The sequence below is a fragment of the Phalangium opilio genome, unplaced genomic scaffold, assembly GCF_054372755.1.
Source record: "Phalangium opilio isolate 3A_F unplaced genomic scaffold, DU_Popi_V2 ptg000537l_1, whole genome shotgun sequence".
Lineage (NCBI taxonomy): Eukaryota > Metazoa > Arthropoda > Arachnida > Opiliones > Phalangiidae > Phalangium > Phalangium opilio.
The window spans coordinates 2,938,421-2,963,646 of NW_028324243.1; the positions used below are offsets into that span (position 1 = coordinate 2,938,421).

The window sequence follows — 25,226 nt, forward strand, 5'->3', positions numbered from 1 at the left end:
CAGTTATTTTTACAAAGAGGCTTCGACACAAACAAAAGATTTGGTGATTATAACCGTACTATGTTGTTTGACGCAGCCTCTAAAGGATACGTAAATATGACCAAATTATTGCTTGAATTGGGAGTTGATATTGAACAAAGGGATTATTACGGTTACACTGCTCTAAATTGGGCTTGCCACGAAATGATGGTTAAACGGACTCTATCCAAGAAGATAGAAAAATGCGTGGAGTTACTAATAGATGGCGGGGCCAACGTCAACGCCACAAACGAGCGAGACAATATGTATTCACTTTATTACGCCACTAAAAGTAATTCCAGCCTTATAGTCAAGAAGTTAATGGAAAAAGGCGCCATTTTTGGCAACCACACTGAGTATGGCCCTAATGGTAAAGGCTAATTAATAAATTCTGTTTGATTGAATAAATGGTGGTTTTTTAATCGCATATTTGATAAGCATAAACCAAGTTGGGTGACAAGTCGCTGACTCGCTGATGTTTGTTAATGATTAATTAATGTTTTGCTAAATCGAAAATACCTTACCTCTATGGAATTGGTTGAATTCTCACAGACAGAGAGAGGTAAGTGGAAATTATGGGAAAGAGCTTCGATTTAGCAGACGCCATTAAACCAATGGCGGATGACACAGTAGCTCTCGTCTTTAAGAAAAATTTAATACTACCTATTTTATAATTATAGATATATGTTTTCGTGCATTTCAATATTACCAGTAAGCACATATGAGAAAGAGAGGCCAAATTATCCGCCACCCCCCCCGCACCCATTTTAAAACCGGTACCGAGTTTCGCACATGTGCAATCAGCGCAAAAGAGAGGGAAAAATCGGAGACGTTTGTTTACGGCCAGTATTCTTAGAGCATCACGTCACCTGACGTCTGGATCCTCGGCTGTGCGCCGAGGTAGGTGCGCGTGAGAGTAACTCTCCTTCTCATACGTGCTCACTGATATCACGCAGTTATCGAACCGAATTTTGACACTATTCTATACGATAATTTTCTGATAAAGTGGAGATGGCGCCACTCATCTTAATGTAGGACTTCGTAAAACGACAATCCGTATCTAACTTCCAGTTATAAGTAATATCTAAGTAATTTAGAGATAACAACGATAAGGGATCCTGACGCATGAGAAACTTCGATTGTTCTTGGATTTAATCTGTAAAGTACATTTATCTTGCCGGAACCAAATCTAAAACGTACATAAACGGAATACGGTTCTAACTTTCAAAATTAGTTTGTTGACTAAAGACGCGAGGAAATACATATCGATTTGGAAAAACTTAAACTACTCCCTTTTCGTACCCTTTTTGAGGGTAGTTTTTAGTATGTGTTGAAAAAGAAGTAATCCAATATAGGTTTTGAGAAGATTTCAAATATGGAACCAGCGTTAATCCTGACCGGGATATGTTTTTCCATAGTATTTGCCTTTTTTCTTCATAAACTTATTGGTATGTTTGTCAGAATAAAAATAAAATAATAATAATTGGAAATAGCACCATTTTTGGTAAGTTCAATTGAAAACTATAAATTTTTCTTTAAGTAGAAAAAAGTTTAGTTCAAAGTCTAAGAAGTAGGCTATAAGTTACGTGTAATACCATAAGTTTATATGTGTTACAGTTTAGAACTGAACCGAACTAGAAGAGGTTACAGTTTAGAACTGAACCGAACTAGGCTAGAACACGTGACCACATTAAGTGGAAGCTGACGATCTTGTTAAGACGGGAGGGCACTTTTACAATGTAACTAGACTTGATAAGTTAGATAACAATAAAGAACCAAGTCGGTATTTTAATCTAAATAAAGAATGTGCTTTATAACATGGTGAAAGAGGTTCTACGGACTTTCACGCGTTTGTTTCTCAACTGTCCTTCTCTACCGGCCTCCGTATAGGCCTAACTTTGCAATGACGACTTTCAAAGGCCCGGCTCAATTTGTTCCTGGCCCTGATCCAGCCTCGGCCTGGCGAGAATATAAAGAGTGCTTCGAGATTTATGCGGTCGCCTCCAATCTCAACGCTGAACCAGTCGCACGACAACGTGCCATTTTCTTGCACATCCTGGGCACCTCCGGGCGTCGCATCTACAATACACTAACTATACAAGAAATAGATGATGCACGCACCCTACCAGTGATCTTCGCCGCTTTCGATAAGTATTATGAACCTTATAAAAACGTCACGTATCTCCGCTACGTGTTTATATGCACAAAACAAGCCAACAACCAAACTTTTGATGAATTTCTCATCGATCTCAAAACCAAGGCCCAGAACTGTGCCTTGGGGGCCCTTCTTGATGATCTCATCACACTCATGATAGTCATGGGAATCAAAAAAGAACTGACAAGAAAACGCCTTCTGTCCATTCCTCGTCTAACACTCCAAGAAGCCATACAGATCTGTCAAGCTGATGAAATTTCGAGGGTCTATGCCGGTGCTATGGCTCCCTCTCAACCTCAACCCCCAAATACACTCGACGCTCTACAACGCCGCGGCAGCTCACAACGGTTCCGTCCTTTTACTCGCTCTCAATACAGACAGCCGCCATCGTCAGCTCATTCTAACCGTTTGCCCCCTCGCAACTTACAACACAATCAGCGTGCAGGACATTCTTCACGACCACATCACTATTCACCGTTACCACAGAACTCTTCATACCCCAATCGATGTTCTCGATGCGGCACGCAACACCCGTCACGTCCTTGCCCTGCACAAACCTCGTCGTGTCTGAAATGTGGCGTCCGAGGTCACTGGGCCACCCGATGTCGCTCGTCGCATGCACTGAACACAGAAGAACCATACATACCAAACCAAGAATATGAACCTAATGACGATTCTCAACTCCATGACCCCTACTCGAACTATGAGGCTCAACCTTCCAATGGTGACTATGGGGACTCATTCACGTGTTATGATCCCACACCACACGATGAAATTCTACAGTACAGCACCTACTGCCTGACAACTCATCCTAACAATTCTGAAGAGCTACCAAAGCAATCACCGCTCACCATAGAAGCACTATCACAACAACCCGATCAAATCTATGATGAAATATACTTATTCGATGCTCCAACAATTTTTAAAGTGGATACGGGCTCCCAAGTAAACATAATTACCGAACAAATGTACAAGGCCCTTCCACAACAACCACCTATACAACCGCCATTATACACAATCACAGCTTATTCGGGTCACTCAGTCCCTATCATGGGCGTCACGAATATACCTTGCGCTTCACCCAACGCGATGTCTATATTCCCATTCTACATCACGAAGGAGAATCGCACCCCTATCCTAGGTGCGCAAGCAGCAACTCAACTGGGACTAATCATTCACCAATATCAACCACTTAGCCCGGTTTTGCCGAGATGGCAAGCCTTAAATAAACAACAGATACTGGGGATACAATCGACATCGATACTGCCACATCCAAGTCAAGTACAAGAGACTGCTAGCCCTGCAATAGAAGAGGTTTTAAAACAATACCATGAATGTTTTGATCAAATTGGCTTGCTTCCAGGCGAATACTCTATTCAACTCAAGCCGAACACCACACCATCAATCTCTGCTGCTCACCAGATACCGATAGCATACCAAGCAGCTGTCCAAACAGAACTACAGCGAATGCAAGAACAAGGTATTATTGTACCTGTTGTCGAGCCAACTGAATGGGTTCACCCTATGGTTGTGGTGCCAAAACCCACTCAAGATCCTGCTGAAATTCGTGTACGCATCTGCCTTGATCCTCGAAAACTAAACAACTCGATTAAACGACAGCCATACCCCTTACCAACCAACCAAGAAATATTTTCAAAATTAAGAGGATCACGCATTTTCACGGTTCTGGATGCAATGAGTGCTTTTTGGCAAATAAAACTCACAGAAACTAGCTCCAAATTATGTACTTTTGCAACACCTTATGGACGATTTCGTTTCACCAGGCTCCCTTGGAACAGAAATCTGTCAACATGCCATGCGTTCTTTATACCCAGTATCAGATTTCCCTGACGTTCACATCTCCACTGATGATTTTTACCTCTCCGTGTGACGTAGTCCAGGAGAGGTTCTGTAACGGCCGTGTCTGTGTGTCTGTCTGTGTGTCTGTGTGTCTGTCTGTGTGTCTGTGTGTCTGTCTGTTGTTACACTCACGTGACCGCGTTCGCAGTTTGCGTATCGGAGCAAACGTATTCCCAATTTCCGGACCGCATTGACAGTTCACAGAAATTTGGAAAATTGTATTTCTCTCCGTTGGCTACTCTATACTTGAGTTCTCCCACCACCATGTTTGGTCTTCGTCCATCCCACATGAACACCAGTCTGGTACTTTTCTGGCTTCCAACACCACCATCTTCTGTTCTTTGTCAATCCCACATTGACACCAGTCTGCACTTACACTGGCTTCTAACACCACCATCCACTTGTCTTCCGTCTATTCCACATAGACACCAATCTGTATCATTGGCTTCTACTCCATTATCATCGTTTGGTTTTAAGATATACGCGGCGATCAGCTAGGGTTACGAGAAACGTCTAGCCTCCCTAAGGTAGGATCGCTACCAGAGGTTTTCGCAATTGCGCTTTTTCCTTACTATTATAATGGAAACGAATCGTATATATACCCCAAAATTTCAAGAATGCGGGAAGAGGGGTACCCTTCACTTTAAACGTCAATATTAGCAAAGTTTGAGAAGATAATAGGTATAACTTTGTTTTAAACGATTTAACTATTATTAATGTTAATTATTGAAGATTAAAATAATTAAAAAAAATTATATTTATTTAAATATTAAAGATAAATCTCTCGTGCAAAGAGAGAGATTATCATTGCCTCCTATATCTACCAAGGCCCGTGCATGCGATATATTTCCTTCATTGCCTCCTATATCTATCAAGGCCCGTGCATTGTGATATATTTCCTTCATTGGATACTTAAGGTTATATAATCTTCTCGACACGGAGAGGTAATATTTTGGTTTTCCCAACTTGTTTGATCGCTACCACTAATGAGAAGCAACATACAGCACGACTCATAACAATTCTGGATCGTGCATTAACTTATGGCCTAAAATTCAATTCTACAAAAATGCAACTAGCCGTACCTGCAATAAAATATTTGGGCCATCACATCAATGCTTCTGGCATCACACCTGACCCCGCCAAAGTGGCAGCTATAAGTTTGCTTCCTTCACCAACAGACAAACCAGCCCTCCAAAGCCTTCTGGGGATGATAAATTATATAGCCAAATTTATACCAGATGCCAACCGCCATACAGCTCCTCTACGCAACCTTCTGAAGAAAGATGCACTATTTCAATGGGAACCTGATCACCAGCACCATTACGATCAACTGAAGAAATTCGCCTCCACGGCCCCAGTTTTGGCTTTTTTCAATCCGAAAGCCAAAATAGTCTTATCAGTGGATGCCAGTCAAATCGAGGCAGGAGCGGTTTTAATGCAAGAAGGCCATCCAGTTGAATATGCATCAACAAGTTTTAATTCAACACAATCACGCTATGCTCAAATTGAAAAAGAGCTCCTGGCTATTGTCTTCGCTTGTGAGCATTTTCACTATTTCATCGCTGGTACCGCCATCACCGTACATACAGACCACAACCCACTCATTGGAATTTCAAAGAAACCATTGCATTTGATATCACCAAGACTGCAGAGACTCCTAATGAGATTATTCCGATACCAAGTTACACTGGTATATGTACCTGGCAAGCAGCTTCATATCGCTGACATGCTATCTCGAACTCCTCAAAAACATGTACTCATTAACACGGATAACTTGGAAGGACCACACACAGCGATTCATGCTATTACAGCACTATCCACAAGCAATCATGAAAAATACAAAAAGGCTACCGCTGAAGATCCTATATTAACCAAGATTCAAGAGATGTCAAAAACGGGATGGCCTCGCACCCATAAAGCACTAAGTTCGGAACTCAAACCGTACTGGCCTCATCAAGATGAATTACATACTGTTCGAGATCTGCTTTATCGGGGAACCAGATTGGTCATACCAACAGCAATGAGGACACAAACTATGAAGGACATACATGGGACGCATCAAGGTATAAATTCATGCCTCGCAAAAGCCAAAATCAATGTATTCTGGCCAACGATTACTCAAGATTTAACTGAATTCATTCGCGCATGCCCAATTTGCAATAATCGAGCTAGAGCAAATCAGAAAATTCCACTGACTCCACATCAGTTACCGAATCTCCCATGGGAAGCAGCAGGCGTTGACTTATTTAAATTAGGATCACAAAATTATATTCTCCTAGTGGATTATTTTTCTAAATATATTGAAGCTCAAGAAATAGGATCCACAAATGCAAACTCAGTAATTAAATTCCTAACTTGTCAGTTTTCACGTCATGGCGCCCCGCAACGCCTCATATCTGATAATGGACCTCCATTTGGTTCTCGGGAATTTGCTCAAGCCATGGAACAATGGTCGGTAGAACACATCACATCCTCACCATATCATCCGCAATCTAACGGTATGGTTGAGAGATCCATTCAAACCATAAAATATTCGTTGGTAAAAGCACAACAGGATGGAAGAGATTTACAACAAGTTCTGTTAAACTATCGCACTACCCCGAAACTGGACCTGCCTTCCCCAGCGGAATTATGTATGGGACGTAGAATTCGAACACCATTAACAACAACAACCGAAACTCTACAACCAAAATATAATTTGCAACAAGCCAGGAATACATTAGAGAGTTTAAGCATCCCCTATACGCGTACGTGTAGCCACCTTTGACAATGCATTGGTCTAATGCACTGTGGAAGGTAGCTACACGTACGCGTTTAGGGGATGCTTAAACTCTCTATTAAAACTACATCAAAAAGAAATGATTAACCAATACAACTCACGTTCAACAAAAAATCTACCAGTTTTACAACAAGGACAAGAAGTGCTATACTTTGCGAGCCACAGAAATTGGCTACCAGCAGTAATCAAGAAAACTGGTCCCGAACCTAACTCCTATACGATAATAACTCCACAAGGACAGACTTAGAACAAGAATTCATTTACGCCCCAGAACCAATATAGTTTCAAGGAGCGCTGGAAGACTTGAAAATACTCACAAATGGACACATACTCGCATAGTAACACCCACGAACGAAACAAAGTCACCAATGGCAACAACAAAATTAAATATAAATAGAACACAAAAGGAACCGGAACAGAGGGAAATTACTAACCGCTACCAAAATCAGGAGCAAATGCAAGAGGATCCGGACGGCTTACAACATAAACAAAAGGAACCAACACAGAGACAAGGACATCGTGCATTACAAATTCATGATAGACCACAACAACAACAAAACACCACATCAGTGAAACATCCAAATATAACGTTGGCAACATCAAGAGAAGGAGCAACGGACATACTTAGGCCTCTGATCATACATAAAGGACCTCCGCAAAGAACGGCATTTACAAGCTCTAATATCTCAACGCAGTCATTTCCAGCAACAAGAAGTGGTAGATTGAATATCCCGCCCAAACGTTATCAATAAGACTTTTTTTCAAAAAAAAAAAAAAAATGTTAATGTTAAAATTAAATAAGTTAAAATTAAAATTTTTAGAAATGTTTATAGTTTATAAAGAAAGAAAGATGTTACAGTTTAGAACTGAACCGAACTAGAAGAGGTTACAGCTTAGAACTGAACCGAACTAGGCTAGAACACGTGACCACATTAAGTGGAAGCTGACGATCTTGTTAAGACGGGAGGGCACTTTTACAATGTAACTAGACTTGATAAGTTAGATAACAATAAAGAACCAAGTCGGTATTTTAATCTAAATAAAGAATGTGCTTTATAACAATATGATATGTTCCATAAGTATGACACTACCTATACTTCCTAATGCTAGAGACATACAGCTTGAGCTGGTTCGAGAGCGACAAGCGAGAATTAACTACACTCGGTTTCATCTTCCTATATAGCCTACATTACTAAGCCTTTGACAGCGCGTCGCTTCACCAGAATCTATGACCTACGTCCCACGTCATGACAAGCTCTCAGTAACTAGTGGCAAACTTATGCAAAATATCTAATGAACTTATGGTAATGCGAACAACGACGAAGTGATTTGAGAATTGCAGTACTTCAGCTAAAATTTCTATTCAAAATTAATCCTGAGAATTGAAATAGTATTAGTTCATTTGTGCTTCATTTGTCTTAAGAATCTCGCGGCTTTTTCCGAGGAAAAAATATATTCAAAGTGATCTGCCGTCATTTAATGAGGGATTGTTTTCACTTGGCATAGCTAAATAAATCACCTATGTGAGCTCGTGGGCTGTGTTATTGGTAACTGCTTTATAGTTAAAAACTAACTAGAGGGCGCAATTTTAAAAATAACAGAATCAACGCCGTAATCTATAGGGTTTTACTATTTTCTTAAACTTTTTAAATTGAGGTTTCCAATTTAATTTCATAGTTATTGAAATTAAGCCACTTTGTTAAAAACCTCTATTACGGTGGAGCGAATTCTTCGCTACGCTGCTGCTACGGGCCTTTTCAAGGTCTGAATACGAGGATGCACAATATGCCTTTGGCATCGGTGCTAGGGCGCGTACCCTCCTCAACAACAATAATAATAATAATATCTCAATTAAAACTGGTTCTTTAGTATGACATAAGCATACATGGAGACCTCAAAATCATATACAGTATAGCATTACTGGGAAGTTGAGTGTAGAAAGGGCTTACATAACCTATAGAATTACCAACACATTATACCCAAAATGTACACAATATCCTAAAGATACACGAAAATAATACCACTAGCGCTAGGGGACCCTGAATGCCTTCAACACCAATAATTTACGTGAGGTCATACCAATACACTAAAAATAAATTCAAAATTCCCGCCAACACCATCACGTGATACGTAACGTTATCAATTCCTCCCAACCCCCACCCCTCAGGCACGATACATACTTGGCAAATCGTAATAATCAACCAGATCTCCCGCCACCACCAGTGGGGCATGACAATGGTTATGCATCACCCCCCACCCGCTCAACGAACCCCCCCCCCCCCCCTCAGGCACGGCACGACCTAGAGGGAAAGAGAAAAAGGGGGAGGGAGTAGTAATGAAACCTCTACAAACAGATCGACTTTATACGACAGTTTTTTATTACAGGCAGCAACTGGCGTATACAGGCGTCTATACTCTCTTGTCATCAAGAATTCAAGATCGAAGTTGACAAACCCATTAACGCTGGATCTCTAAAGGGACCGGAAAACGCCCGCCTTCCACTGTACAAACCGAGTCCTCTCTAGCATAGCGTCGGGGGAAGGGATGGGGGTTGTGAATTTGGGAACACTCAAGGCCATTCGGTCTTTTGTGATTCTGAATAAACCTATTGAAAAGAAATTTAAACGACCTTGGCCGTACCCGTTTTTTTTATTTATTTTTTTACAAAGCAAACGTGCTATAGAGAAAAATCTATTCCGTTTACCAGTCCCTTTAGAGATCCAGCGTTCATGACAAATCTGAGCAAACGTATATGCTATATCCTGACCGCGTTCGCAGTAAGCAATATAGTATACGCTTCCAAGGTATACGCTCCTACTCCATTATCGTTGCTAAGTCTTGCTAAGGTCAAGATGTACGCGGCGATCGGCTAGGGTAACGAAATACGTCCCAGTGGCAGGGCTTCCACAATTTATTGTGAATACTCCATACTGGTGAAGCGTTTGTAGAATTTCTTCGATAGTATCGACCTTTACTATTGGAAGATTTCCCTTTGGCTACCCGAGCAAGCATGTGGATCCTGCAGGATGGTGCTCCCGCGCACTACAGTCGTGCGGTTCGGGAATTTCTTAACGAACAATATTCAGGAAGATGGATAGGACGCGCTGGACCAGTGGCGAGGCCTCCCCGTTCTCCAGATTTAAATCCACTGGATTTTTTCTTGTGGGGAACCATGAAAGCCGTGGTTTACTTTTCACCCGTTCCAACAAGAGACGTTCTTCTGGGAGCGCATTCAACATGCTGCGGCGAACATTCGAGCAAATCTGGAAATGCTAAACAGTGTGCAAGGGTCTTTTAGACGTCGGGCTCAGGCATGCATCAACGCCAATGGTGCTCATTTTTAGCAACTACTTTAATATGACGTTGAAGACCTTTTTTTCAATTTAACTCTTTTGTCAGGCCGAAATAAAGAAACTTCCAAAAATTATCGTTTTTTATTGAAAGTAAAGCTTGCTACGTTTGGCCTCTGAATTTCATCCTCACAAATAGCATCTCGACTTAAACCCTGACGTATTGAAGTACTTTTTATGCGTCGTCTGAAGAGTGTGAAAAGCTCTAGCTGTCTATCAGCGGAAGCTTGGAGGAAAAAATGTGAATTTGTAAGAATTTCTTAATTTGGAAATCAGCGATGATAGCTCATTTTAAACTACTCTTAACCTTTTGTTTACTACACTCTTCAGACGACGCGTTAAAACCACTGCTTGCTTGCGAAAGATAGTGAGAGGCATTGTTTGATATCGCGAGTTTCTTCTGAAACCCTGAATTTCGTTTAACCAAAATCGCTTTACGATCTGATTGTTTTTTGTTTTTGTTTTTTCAAAAGTAACAAGAGTATTAAACAAGCTATGTCTTATTAGACCAAGATTTTACGCACCGTCTGAAGGTGGTATTAGGGCCCAAATGGGCCCGGAGTTTGAGGACTTGTAATGTATAGTCTAAATAAATATGCTAGAGGCATACGCTTGAATTCAAACGTCAACAATAACTATATTTAAAATGATTTTCGGAATTTCGTTTCTTAAAACGACTTAACTAGAATTAAGATAAATTAGTGACGATTAAAATAATTAATTTCAGTGATATTTATTCAATTAATTAAGAAAAACCTCGTAATTGCGTCTGGACTTGGAGAGGTTTATTTTGGTTTATCAACTTTTTTATTTTAGCATCCTCTGGGAATTTTACCACATTTAAAATACTATTAGTTCTGAAAACGGCGGTGTAACAATAGGATATAATGCCCTAGGAGTCTTGTTTCTGAAAATGCGCAAAACTTACGTTAATACAATTCAGAATGGAGAAATTTATTGGATTGTTACATAAAGAGTTAGGCCAATTCATTACAGAAGAGGATAACCGATGGTTTTTGTCCAAAACCTTGTTCACGGTTTGAAATTTTACATTGTAGAACAGTCTTCAAATCCATCTATTCATTCGTATGACTTGTACGTTTATGTAATATGAAATGACACTTCTGCCTGCATCCACAGCCACACTGATTTGATGACATTTGAAGGGTTTTTAACCATTGTGAAAGCGTTGATGTTTGATCAAATGACTCTTCTCTCTGAATCCATAACCACACTGATCACATTTGAAGGGTTTCTCACCGCTGTGAATGCGTTGATGCGCGATCAAATGATCCTTACGCGCACATGCATAGTTACAGTGATCACATTTGAGTGGTTTTTCGCCACTGTGATTGCGTTGATGTGCGATCAAATCGTTCTTCCACGCACTTGCATATTCACACTGATCACATTTGAAGGGTTTTTCACCACTGTGAATGCGTTGATGCGCGATTAAATGAGCCATCTGCCTGCAGTCATATTCACACTGATCACATTTGAAAGGTTTTTCACCACTGTGAATGCGTTGATGCACGATCAAATCTTTCTTCCACGCACTTGCATATTCACACTGATCACATTTGAAAGGTTTTTCACCACTGTGAATGCGTTGATGGGTGATCAAATCTTTCTTCGACGCACTTGCATATTCACACTGATCACATTTGAAAGGTTTTTCACTACTGTGAACGCGTTGATGCGCGATCAAATGATCCTTACGCGCACTAGCATATTCACACTGATCACATTTGAAAGGTTTTTCACTACTGTGAACGCGTTGATGCGCGATCAAATGATCCTTACGCGCACTAGCATATTCACACTGATCACATTTGAAGGGTTTTTCACCACTGTGAATGCGTTTATGCGCGATTAAATGATACTTCTGCCTGCAGGCATATTCACACTGATCACATTTGAAAGGTTTTTCAACACTGTGAATGCGTTGATGTCTGATCAAATGACTCTTGTTCGTGCTGGCAAAGTCACATTGATCACATTTGGAGCGTTTTCCTTTATTACCCTTTATAATGTGACGTTGTAGATCTCTTTTAAATTCAGTAGATATTTTAAATCGAGTGGAACGTTTCTTCTTGAACTTTCCTACAAAAATATATAAAAGAAATATAAAAACGCCATATATCCCTTCCAATTTTGTATCAAAAATACAATAACATTCAAGCGCATTTCATAATAAAAGGTAATGCTGAGGCGTACGAAATTAAATTGGTTCATTAAATAAATTAATCATGGATAAGGAAAACCCCTTCGGCAAGACAAAAGCAGTTTTCTTGGCCCACTATTGTTCCTAATTTAAATCAACGACCTTCCGGACACATTAGCTTCCTCCCTTTGCCTATTCGTCGATGACCTTAAAATTGACGGCGAAATTCAAAATGACCTCGCTCGCCTTGAGACCTCTCAAATTACCTTGTGAAACTCGACTATAGAGCTATTTCAATTCGGTAGGAAAGGAAAGCTTTTGAGGCGGGGTTTCGCCATATTGTGCGTGAAATTTAGCATAGAGTTCTTCAGCGGCCTGCACGGAGGGAGGGTGATAACCGGCTCCGTTTATTGGCAGGCCCAACTGTGACGTTTCCCCCTCTTCAAGTGATATAGCTCTATCCTCACTCAATTTTTCGTATCTAGTCACTCGACGTACTTACCTCCCGTTAAGACCAAATATTTTTAGGTACCCTCCTTAAACTCACAATACTCGGGGACATTGCCGCGCACACTTATCCTCCCTCCATCCTGTAAGGACCCCACTCCTTTTTTCGCAGGGTTCGCATTAAAAAATAACCCAGCCCATCTTTCAACCCACCATAAAAAATCTACTTAATAAAATCCATCAATAAGATCTTAAATTATGATGAATTTTAATGCAAGAATAATTACATTTTAAAGACATTTGTTGTTTGAACTTCTTTAGTACCATTCAAAATTATTTGTTATTTTTTATGAAACATTTTAAGACTTTACTTACTTAGCAGTTACTTTTGAATGACAATTTCTACCATGCACGCAGCTGCTAAAGATAAAAAACCCAAGTACCCAATAAAACCCGGTGGGCTGGGGTTTTTTTAAAACCCTGTATTTTCGCCGGTTTATTCCCATCGTTAAAAAACGTAGTTCCTTTTTACCTCTGTCGCTATGGCCCGCCTCTTCTTTCATACCCCGCCGTCCAGGGGAAAGGGGTCCGGGACTTTGACGCGCGCCCAGATTACTCTATTCTCCATTCCTACTTCTATAATTAAATCTATCCCTACATTAACCCATTAACTATTTTTTTGAAGATGTCGAAATAACAATTTAACGCTGGAACTTAAAGCAAAGCTCGGGTCCAGTGGATCTGTGAGCACCGAGTGGATACCCTACAGATCGACTTTCCTCCTGAATTCCAGGTTTGGCTTGGCGAAGGCTAGTGGGCGGTTTTTATAAATGCACTTATAAATCCCGCCCACAAATGCCTTCTGCCTTCACCAAGCCTAAACTAGAGTTTATAAGGAAAATCACCTGGACCCGCGTTTTGCACTAAAATGTTTATGTTGAATATAAGAACTTCTTTTGTACAAATGGTTCAAATAGGCTGCAGCAAGGATGCAAAACTAGATAAAAACGCGGTTCATTTAAGGTCGTCAATAACAATGTCCTGAATGAAAGATTAAGAAAGATGGAAACAGAGCTCGTCGAACGATATTTTCGGATAAAAATCGCAGACACCTTAATAGGCTATTCCTGGGTACGATAATTTCACGCTTTCGACGCAAGGTGGCGGTTGCTACGCGTTGCCATACGTAAACTGGCGATTACCATTGAGTTTACTGTCCCTATATTAGTGGTCTGAGGTTTAACTCAATGCGCCCCCAACAAGCCTTGCGCGCGGGGACCAGTTCCCCCCCCCCTTAATCCGGTCCTGTGATCATCGCGTGGTTTGATCGAAACTTTTGACGACACACTTCAAATGTCCAAGATTTTCCCTAATTTGGAGCAAATGCCTCACTCAGGTAAAAGGTTTTCACTTTTCCACCTTGATAGCACCCACGTCAATATCGTATTCCATTTACAGATCTAAGGCGATAGATCAGTTCGGTTTTCCGTTTTCCAATTAACGAGAAATGAACCCCAGATCCCATCGGTACTGATCTGTACAAAAGAGTTACCTCGCTAAATTTGCATTGACGATTAGGAGGGGGAAAGATCATCGTTAACGCAGCTCCGGAAATGAATCTGGTTTTAAGTCGCCTAGAGCAAATCCTGAGCGATCTCAGAGCAGTTAATTGGAATACACTATGCGGGAAAAAATTACTTGTAACTTCCGAACAGGACGACGCAGTATTACCTTCGTAATTCTTTTGAGCGGCATTTTCAAATGTCTCCGAACTATTCTTTGCATCTTCAATCGGAACTTCGGGTACATCGATTTCCATCGAAACGGAGGTCAATTCTGTTAGTTCATTTGGGTTAGGTTTTAGTTTAGGTACACACACTGGCACACTCAATGACACCGGGTCAGCAAACTCCTGTTTGGGCAAGGATCTGGGTCTATTATCAGTTTTCTTTGCATCTGTCAAGGTGATTCCGGATTGGTTTTCATCAAGATCGTTTTCTAGGGAATCGCTTTCGCCATCTGCCTCAAGAGAAAGATCCAAATGTTTTTCGATTTCAACATTCAATTCCGGAACACGAAATTTCAGCGACCGAGTTGTAATATCCTTTGTTGAGACACTTTGAGATTTACGAAAAGAATCGTTAACGTTAATATTGTTCTCGAGAGGTTCCCGTGGCGAATCCCTTTCCGTCGTTGAGTCAGGAGACATTTCGACTTCGTTTTTGACCTCGAGGTCAGGTGAAGGCGCGCAAAGAGGCAAACTGTCACTGTACTTCATTTTAGCGACACTTACATTTGTAATTCCCCTTATTAGCCCCATTTTTTCAGCAATTTCCAATGTAATTTTAGTTTCGGTGTTTGTATCGCCAACCTCCGCAACGCATTGAGGCTCAGAAACAGATGGTGATTCTGGAATAATATCTTCTTTACCCAGCATGCCTTGGACATTGACAGCTTCGGCATTTCGCAATGAGCCTATTTAATGAAAACCATTAAATTAAAAATTAAACATTAAAAATTAATAAGTGTCTTATTAAGTGAGAACTACATCAGGTTAGGTAAGCCACATGATGTCTTTGGCAATTAGTAAGCCTTTTAAACAATACATTACACTGACCATGTCCCTAACCAGCAATAAGCGGCGTCAATTAGAAGCATAATTAACATCAGTGAAGCAATCGAAATTTACGTACCATTACCAGATTTCTTGAGTTTATTGGCCTCCGTGTCAAGTAGATTTTGGGAAATGTCGTTGATTATCTCAGCAGCTGTACTTAGCAAACTATTCAAATAAAAAACAGTACAGTTTTCAATATAAATAAAATTCTAGATTCTAAAAATCTGCGAGAGATTGCCATGCTTAGTGTAATATAAACAGTCTACGGACGCTTTTAGCGACATCAGTTTTGCCATTATCGACTAAACATCCAAAATACCCAAGTCGCCCCTTTAAATACCTTTGAATTTCCTCTTTTGGTTCTTGCTGCATCACAATTGAAAGAGTTAATTCCTGGCCATTAATCCCAAAATCATTTTCCATGGGTACAGTTTTCACATCATTAGCTAATTGATGTATTCCACTTTTCTCCTATATTTTTAATTAATTAACAATAATTAAACTCGCATTCTTAACCTGAATCTCTTTTCTAAAGACTATGAAAATAAAGAATGTGCCATACCATCAGACCTTTGATTCTCCTTTCCAACTTTTTAATGACCCGATTAAGTCTTTCAATTTCGTGTAATTGCTTATTTATCATTAAAGTTGTTTGCTCTCTCTCTTTTTCCATGTTTGAAATTGAAACATTACACTAAACAAAAAAAGATTCCATTACAACCCTCAAGTTAATATTCTCTGGACTTTCTTTGGCCAAAAGTATTTTAAAGGGAGGATGGGGGATCAGCAACAAAGGTCCTCGTTGGGTTTCTTTGTTAATGAAGAGGGATATGTTACCAATATACCCTGAGATGAGAGACAGTCCTGATAGGTATTGTCACCAATAATCTTAACCCATAGAGGTTGGTTCTACTTAAGGGACACAATAAAAATGGGTTATGATCCTAAAAGGGTCTCTTATTTTACAGCTTAATTTCACAAATCTAAAAACGGTTCCCCCTATGCTTTGAAAAATACCTCGGCTTCCAGTTTGCTGAATCGATCATCCTTGGCTTTTAGTTCATTGATCAGATCATCTTTGCTTAAGTGATCGTAGTTACGATTTTCCTCATCTTTCATTTCCTAAAAACAAAGTTGCCGTGATTTTCAATTTGCCTCAAACAGGGAATATTTCAATAGTTTCGGAAATACCTCTTTAATCGCCACCCTTTGAAGATTTACTAAACTCATTTCGGAACTTAGTAAAGGGAGTTTGTGAAATTGTAAATCTTTCCTAAAGTAAAATATTTATTCAAACTCAAGGTGTATCAAAAACGAAAGAATAACAAACAAAAGGTTCCCCAAACATTGTAGCTTTCGTTATCAAAGCTTACAGAAATATTCAAAGCTAAAATAGTTCACACGAGGGGTCCGACGGTCGCAAAAACGCGTACGGGATCTCGCGATTTCACGTTTTCGCCCAAAAAAATTCGGTATTTCTTTTTTAATTTCTTCTTTGGTTTCGTGATTTCTTCGTTGATTTCGAAATTTCGTGATTTTTTCAAAGATTTCGAAATTTCATGATTTCGCCAAAGATTTCGGAATCGCCTCTTTAATTTGGAAATTTCGTTATTTTTTCAAAGATTTCGATATTTTGTGGGCAAGGTTTCGCGAACTTGCAAGAACCGTGCGGGATTTCGACTAAATGTCGGACCCCTCGTTGTCACATGCTAATAGTGCAGTTTTTTTCAAGACTAGGGAATTCCTCAAGCGCATTTTAACAATACAACTATAATGAGCTTCTTATAAATTATTTACTCTGTTAGTATTTTTAATTTTTGAAATAGCAAGAAAGACCCATTTCTTTCCAAGATGTAACAGTTTCATGTCTTATTGACATCCAAGTTGTATTATGTTCATCACTTACCAGCTTAAACGTTCGACCATAACGCGACAGTCTTTCACAAAATCCATCATACTTGGTACAGCTTCCCTGTTAAGATAACCCTCATTTATTTATTTATTATCACTTGGTACAGGTCTGAAAGCCCGTATGTCCTATTGCCCACAATCATAGCTGTCCGCGCTCACCTCATTTCAGTGAGCCCGAGCGCAGAAATAATAAATAAGTTCATGAGCCCGAAAGTTTATGAAAACATTTCTGAGGCTGAAAGCAAGCTCACTGTTTTGAGTCTACGCTCGGCGCCCCATTTAGTGCGAACAGAAACTAGTGTAACTTGTTGATAGATGAAATTTTTATGTTTTTTTTTAATCCAAAAGTAGTGCGAGTCATTTGGATAGTAAATAATTATCCTAGTCCAGCATTTATCGCTTAAAAATTCTATTTATTTCAATATCTACACTGATGGGAAGAAATATTCTCCGCAAATATGACACCAAACTCAAGCTTGCTACATTGACTGTGCCCGAGCTCGAGGTGGGGCCGCGAAAGATATGCAAAATTATGTGAGCAGTGTGAAACTGCATTTAATGTCAGTCATTTAACCAGTTTAAAATTTTACGGAAAAGGCAGAAAGTTTTCTATTTCTACAAAGGGTGTTATATAGGTTTTAGAGGCCATAATATTCCAGCAGTACATACAGACGTTGTGTTGTTAAATTAAATAATTTCTTTTCAGTAAGAAGTTTTCGAGCACCAGAACCGCTTTTAACCTAATCTTCTCCACAATATTGTCAAAAACAAAAGTACATTTTGGACTCAAATGTGCTCAAAATAAAGATAAATTATGTCACAAAAGCGACTTCCCCACATCTTGGCTTCTTAAGCAAGTCGTCCAATTGTGAGTCCAGTCCAGTGGCTAACCTATTCTTATAAATACGACAACTTTAATTTGATCCTAGCCTTTGATACTATATATTTTGTAAATATTTTTATTAACTCTATTTATTTTAAAATTTCCATTTGTAACCATTTAAATTTTATCTCTTATTGTAAATATTCTATTAGATCTCTTTTTGAAAATATATTTTATTAAATCTACTTTTATGTATTACTTTTATTTTTTAATACCCCCTCCACTTTTTGTTTTCATTTAACTGTGAACCCCTAGCTCAAATGCTCCCCATATCAAGTATAAGTCTCTTTTCACAGCAGCAATATTTTGGAAAAGGCGGCAATTTATGAGGCTGATCATAACTAGAGATGTGAAATTACCGTAATTTTTAAAAACTGTAATTTACAGGGTAAATTACCGATTGAAATGTTTGGAAAATTCCAAAAATTACCATTCAGTCGGTAATTTTTGGTAATTTATATTTTCCTGTGCTTACAATCTATTACTTAAAACAAAGTTTAATTATGAGCACTATCTGACTGCTTTACACGTATTTGCGGCCTTTGCTACCAAGAAGGCAGCCGTGGCCTTTCTAATCTGATTTCTTACTAAAGTTTTATTAAAGACAAATATCTAGCGCAACTTTGTAAGTACTGGCTAGCGAATAGCACCTGGTGAGTCATTTAGGAAGTAAACACAGAAATAATTGATCATTTAAGAGTAAAATGAACATTTAATGCGTAGTAAAAATGTTTGGTAATTTACAATGGTAATTTACCGGTAAATTACCATTGTAAAATTACGGTAAGATATAAAACGGTAATTTACGTGGTATTTGGTAAATTAACGACACATCTCTAATCATAACAAAAACGGGCACATTTACCTACGATTAGTCAGCACAATGTAGCAATCATACTATTTTCTCCATTATAGGTTTTGCTTTTCCCGTAGGAGGAATACTACTATCTTACTATTCAATTTCCCACTATGGAAAACGGCTTTAAAAAAGGAATGAGCCCCACAATTTTACAAAAGTACATAATATACGTAACATTTTGATAATAATAAAATTATAGCCATAAACAAAGATTTAGCGTTACCAAGGGCGTTTCCCCCCCCCCCCAGTTTAATATACATTCTTACCAGTCAGGGATAATATGAACGTTTCTCTTTTACTATAAAGGGGAAACGTTACGGTAAAAAAGAGGGAACTGCATGTCCATTCGACTCGTCAATCTTCAGCAGACGACACGACATCACATTCACAGTCTAGTTCAAATTGTTTGCAGAAGCAGTGCCGTCATAATTTTCTACGGCCTCTTAAGGCCCGTTCAGACGACACTCTTTTTCTCGCTACGCTCGCTGTGCTGAGCTCATCAGATTTTCTGGCTTCACCAGCCTCTAGAAAATGCACTGTTCACACGGCCAAAATTTTCTCATTCTTGATCTCGGCAAAGCGAGAAAAAAAGTTGAAAAAATTCAACTTTTTTTCTCTCTTTGCTCAGCACAGCCAATAGAGTGCTTCCGAAATGACGTCATTCTTTGTTGTGTAGTCTGCTTCTATGTGGAAATGTGTTTTCTTTGGTTTCGCTGGTTCGAATCCCTTGAAATTTTAATGAGATATATATCGAAGGGTTATAAATTATCGTGCAAAGTTTTAAAACGAATAGTTCTTTTCTTAAAATAAGGTTTTAATTATGCATAAATAAAACTTTAATGAATTTTTTGGAAAACAACTAATCGTTTTAAAACTTTGCACGATAATTTAAAATCCTTCAATATACTTATCAGTAAAATTTCAAGGGATTCGGACTAGTGAAACCGAAGAAAACACATTTCCACAGAGTAGCAGACTACACAAAAAAGAATGACGTCATTTCGGAAGCACTCTATTGGCTGTGCCGAGCAAAGAGAGAAAAAAAGTTGAATTTTTTCAACTTTTTTTCTCGCTTTGCCGAGATCAAGAATGAGAAAATTTTGGCCGTGTGAACAGTGCATTTTCTAGAGGCTGGTGAAGCCAGAAAATCTGATGAGCTCAGCACAGCGAGCGTAGCGAGAAAAAGAGCGTCGTCTGAACGGGCCTTTAAAGACTCACCTACTAAATCGGTCCGTGAGTTTTATTTGAGACAGCAATAGCATCATTTTTATAAAATATTAGAGACGACTGTAATCATCGGAAGCTCCCTCGAAGTTGTCGGTACATTTTATTTTATATCCTGTTATTTTTTCTTTAATCATTTAAATATTGCCATTTGCAATTTGTCCAGCCCTATTTCTCAGCCTGGCTGTCAATTAGCCTGTCATACTCGTCTACGTCACAGGGTTGGAAATAAGACAGGTTGACAAGCATAAAACCAGTTTATTAATTGTCGTTTTCACATGGTCGTTTTTGTAAAAAATAGACGGTGGGACCAGTTTCTTAACTCGGGGTTCCTTCTTAGAATTTTTCTAGCTCAACACATTTTCTGCCAATTCTACTCCTATGTAGTTAGTACTCTTTGACTAAAACTTCCCTATCCCTACTAAAGTTTTGTAGTCTATTGACTATTGATCTCGACCATAGATGGGCACTATCATATCATTTGATAGTTTTACCACTTGATACGATAGAAAACTAAATCTGCCCCAATCAAAGTATCAATTTTGATAGTTATTTTCGAGAAAAATTTGAATTATAATGATCGATTGAGTTTGATAGCTTAAAAAGTGCACTCAAAGTTGATATGATTCATTGATTCGTTGAAATCTTCTAGAGAAAAATATCGATTCTCAACGTGATCTGGCTACTAACCCCATCTTTTAGAAATCATAAAAAATGATAGGCATTATTCCTTGAGAAATATATTGATTTTTTGAGTGATTTTATTTGGCGACATCTGTTTTCTGATTTCATTTTAAAAGAATTATGAGCTAATCTTTGATAGGCAATTTTGATAGTTATGAAAATTTCTGGAAAGATAAGTCGTTTTTTGAATGATATCGAAGTTTTTAATATATTTGAACGTTAGCAAGTGTAGGTTTATTCTATAAGAAGATTCTGTATTTGGTGGTCGTTATAACCCTCTCAAACAAATAAATAAAAATAAAATAAACGATGGTTCAACAGTTCAAACTGTGAAGACGGAGCTTCTTGTATATAGAAGCTCCGTGCTGTCACTGATGTGAACGACTACTCGAGGAGGAAGAACGATTCCACGAAATCATCCAAACGTAGAAGTAGATAAATTAAAGTGTAGATTTTCTGATTTTTATTACCCACAGTTATTAATTGCAATTTTTGCCTTTAATTATTATTAGTTAACCGTTTATAGTAGATGGTTTAGATTAAATCGAGGGCGAATAATTTGAAAAAGTTTGGATAGTAGCTTTTGAACTATAAACAGTCAACAAGTCAAACTTGAGAAATGAGATTATGGAAATTATATGAATATATGAAAATATTCGAAATTCTACAAAATCAGGAAATATCAGGAATCCATTAAACAGTGTAAAATTAGGTAGAGACCAAATCAGTTTGATCGAAAACAATCAAATTTAAAGTCCGGAGATTAAATGATCGATTAATTTAGTCGTTTCTAAAGATTTCAATTTGATTTGATAGGCAAAAAATCTATCTAACAATGAGAGCCAATCTAACATATTGAAGGAAGATTTGATAGTTTCACCATCTATGATTTGTTGAGAGGGAAAAATCTATCTAACAAATAATGCCGGTCTAAAATATAGCTAGAAGAATTGATAGTTTCGCCAAATATGATAGTTTGAGAGGAAAAATATCTATCTAACCAGCAGTGTCAGTCTAAAATATAGTCAGAAGAGTTGATAGTTTCGCTATCTATGATAGTTTGAGAGGAAAAATATCTATCTAACCAGCAATGTCAGTCTAAAATATAGTCAGAAGAGTTGATAGTTCCGCCATCTATGATGGTTTGAGAGGAAAAAAATCTATCTAAGAAGGAGTTCCACTCTAAAATATAGCCAGAAGAATTGATAGTTTCGCCATCTATGATAGTTTGATAGGAAAAAAATCTATCTAAGGAGGAGTGCCCAACTCTGATCTCGACTAGCGTCTATTCTAGAATGAGTTCTTGTAGTCGACAGCCAAGACCCATAGTCAGTACTAGTTGTCAGTAGTCGTATTAGACAGTAGTGTATGGTACTAGTCACCGTAACATTTTGATAATATTAAAATTATAGCCATAAACAAAGATTTAGCGTTTCCTATCAGTTTTATATAAATTCTTACCAGTCAGGGATAATATGAACGTTTCAATTTTACTGTAAGGAGGAACCGTCACCGTAAAAGAGGAACTGCTTGTCCACTCGACTTGTCAATCTTCAGCAGACGACACGACATCACATTCACAGTCTATAGTTCAAATTGTTCTCAGAAGCAGTGCCGTCATAATTCGCTACGGCCTCTTAAAGACTCACCTACTTAGTTGGTCCGTGAGTTTTATTTGAGACAGCAATAGCATCATTTTTATAAAATATTAGAGACGACTGCAATCATCGGAAGGTCCCTCAATTTTGTACATTTTATTTTATATCCTGTTTTTCTAATCATATATATTGTCATTTGCAATTTGTCCAGATCACCGCCTTATTTCTCAGCCTGGCTGTCAATTAGCCTGTGATACTCAGGGCCGGAAATAAGCAAGGGACACTGGACATTGTCCAATAGAATTTTAAAATGTCCCATAGTGTTTTTTAAAAACTAAGGGGTCACTGGACAGTTTGATAGCTTGACTATGTAGATGCGACACTATTTTGCACACTCCGGTGGACAATGTCCTATTAAAGGGCTCCTTCGGACCCTTAGACACATGGCCCCGCGGATTTCCGAACCCCCCTACCTAGCCAGAGAGAGGGAGCGTACTGAGGAAGATCGTCTATGAAGAGGGGATGGAAATCCGCGGGGCCATGTGTCTAAGGGTCCGAAGGAGCCCTTTAATTTTCAAGTCAACCAGGGGGTCACTGGACGCATGTCCTATAAGAAATTTCCCTTATTTCCGGCCCTAGTGATACTCGTCTACGTCACAGGGTTGGAAATAAGGCAGGTTTACAAGTCTAAAACCAGTTTATTAATTGGTCGGAACAGTTTATTCATTCCTAAACCTGGGGTCAGTGGTCCTAGGGACCACTTTATTATTTATCGTTTTTTGGAAAAAATAGACGGTGGGACCAGTTTATTAATTCGGGGTTCCTTCTTAGAATATTTTTGGCTTAACACATTTCCTACCAATTTTACTCCTATTTAGCTAGTACTCTTTGCCTAAAACTTCCTTAGTAAAGTTTTGTAGTCTATTGACTATAGATCTCGACTTGCGTCTATTCTAGAATGAGTTCTTGTAGTCGATAGCCAATACCATAGTCAGTACTAGTTGTCAGTAGTCGTATTAGGCAGTAGTGTAAGGTACTAGTCACATTACAGGATTTTGATCCGAATGGAGCTCTCGCGCTCTGGCTTACTGATAGCGAGAGGTGTTATAGCCACCGAAAGGATGTAAAACGCAATAAGGATAGTTCAGAAAACTAGAAGAATTTGAAATATCATTAGAAATGTTGATTGGCTATAGTGGCAACTAGTTGTAAAATTGTGATAGGAAATCAAAGTTAACTGTTTTTTGATTTTGATATCGTACTTATTCCTACCGTAAAAAATTCAAAATCAATTATAATTTTCACCTTCTTTTTGTGTCTTTACGTGCTTTTAATTCTCACCAATTTAAAAATTAAATTTATAATGGGCCAGTAAAAAATATTTAATGCAAGGATCACTGGTCCCAAGGACCAGTTTAGTAATTCCAACATGAGGGGTCACTGATCCCGAGGACCACTAATAAAATCCACCTTGTTTCCAACTTATCTGCCCTGTAACTGGAACTCCGTTTCCCCCATTGCCTTCTTTCGAGTAGCACCATACATTCCTGGTAGCACTGTAGATAAATTAATTACTTAACTTTAGTCAATAGAAATAGCTCATGGAAATGTTGTGCCTCTATAATGGCCTTATCAAAGGGTGATATCAAGAACTAATTCGGGATATCATAAGAACGTTGAAACAAGGCAATGCTGGCGCCAGGAAGTCATACTTTTCATAGTATGAGGGAGGGGGCCTATATTTTTGGGAATTTTCTAGCGCCCTCTAAAGTCTAGATTATCATTAATTTATTTAACTTTTCCGTTTCCGAGTTCCGACAGTGACTGAAAATGGAGTCTCCCGGGTCTAGGAGTGTTGGGGTCGGTGTCAAGAAAAAAACTGTTAAAAAAGTTAGCGATGAACTGATATATTTAAAGCATAGCGCGGCTCCAGTGGATCCCCTACAAGAGAACTTTCCCCCTGAACTCCGGGTTTGGCTTGGCAATCCAGCCCACAAATGCCTCTAGCTTCGCGAAGCCAAAACTGGACTTCGTAAGAAAAGTCAACTTGTAGGGGAGCCACTGGAGCCGCGCTATGCTTTAAAAAGAGTGGATCATAATGAAATTATAAAGAATCTAGGTTTTTCTATTAGAGAGCCAGATTTATCTGGGGCCAAGTCAGTACAACGGATTTCTCAAACTCTGGCGTATAACGCCCAGGCTTAGGCCAGAGAAGCTAAATGTGATACTAGCCACTTAAATTGATTTATAACTCATGGATTTTAAGGCGTTACCAAGAACGAAGGCGGTAACTGTTTTCGAAAGAAGTATGACTTCACGGTACCAGGGGACAATGTTACCATTCCACGTTCTTATGGTATTATGAATTCGTTCTTGGTGATATATATATATGATATCTAATCAGGAACGCCAAAAGGGGTCGGACGAGTGGTCATTTATTTACTGAATTTGCAAGGGTGAGGGACAGCTCGGTCAGTTTCTTTGAGGGCGCCAGGCCACTTGTATTGCCAAAATACCATCTATATGGGCTCCCACAATACGGCCAGTTTGTCACGCCTGGTATTATGGGGGTTGGCAATTTTGTGCTGAGTTGAGTGGTTCTAGGTTTTGTGTGATGGGGATTTAGGTTTAGACAAATTTAGTATTTAACAAAAATTAGAAACATAAATAACAAGAA

The 25,226-nt window shown here is 38.9% G+C and overlaps 2 protein-coding genes across 3 annotated transcripts; one reads left to right on the forward strand and one right to left on the reverse strand.

The window, feature by feature from the left end:
• Positions 1–1,921: 1,921 nt before the first annotated feature.
• LOC149588839 (uncharacterized) lies at positions 1,922–4,666 on the forward strand. Its single transcript, XM_089862240.1, has 2 exons — positions 1,922–3,653; positions 3,958–4,666. Exons 1-2 carry the CDS (start codon positions 1,922–1,924, stop codon positions 4,062–4,064), a joined length of 1,839 nt encoding a protein of 612 aa, XP_089718366.1. The 3' UTR covers positions 4,065–4,666.
• Positions 4,667–10,879: 6,213 nt separating this feature from the next.
• On the reverse strand, positions 10,880–22,798 carry LOC149588840 (uncharacterized). 2 transcript variants are annotated; one of them, XM_089862224.1, is made up of 10 exons: positions 20,725–22,380; positions 19,310–19,613; positions 17,297–17,362; positions 16,582–16,663; positions 16,408–16,512; positions 15,953–16,084; positions 15,731–15,861; positions 15,467–15,555; positions 14,472–15,248; positions 10,880–12,265 (listed from the first exon to the last, which is right to left on the reverse strand). In XM_089862224.1, the coding sequence occupies exons 3-10, from the start codon at positions 17,344–17,346 to the stop codon at positions 11,334–11,336; spliced, it is 2,298 nt and encodes a 765-aa protein (XP_089718350.1). In that variant the 5' UTR covers positions 17,347–17,362; positions 19,310–19,613; positions 20,725–22,380; the 3' UTR covers positions 10,880–11,333. The 2 variants fall into 2 exon arrangements, with proteins under 2 accessions (XP_089718350.1, XP_089718351.1); XM_089862225.1 differs by lacking the exons at positions 19,310–19,613; positions 20,725–22,380 and adding an exon at positions 22,413–22,798.
• Positions 22,799–25,226: the final 2,428 nt, after the last annotated feature.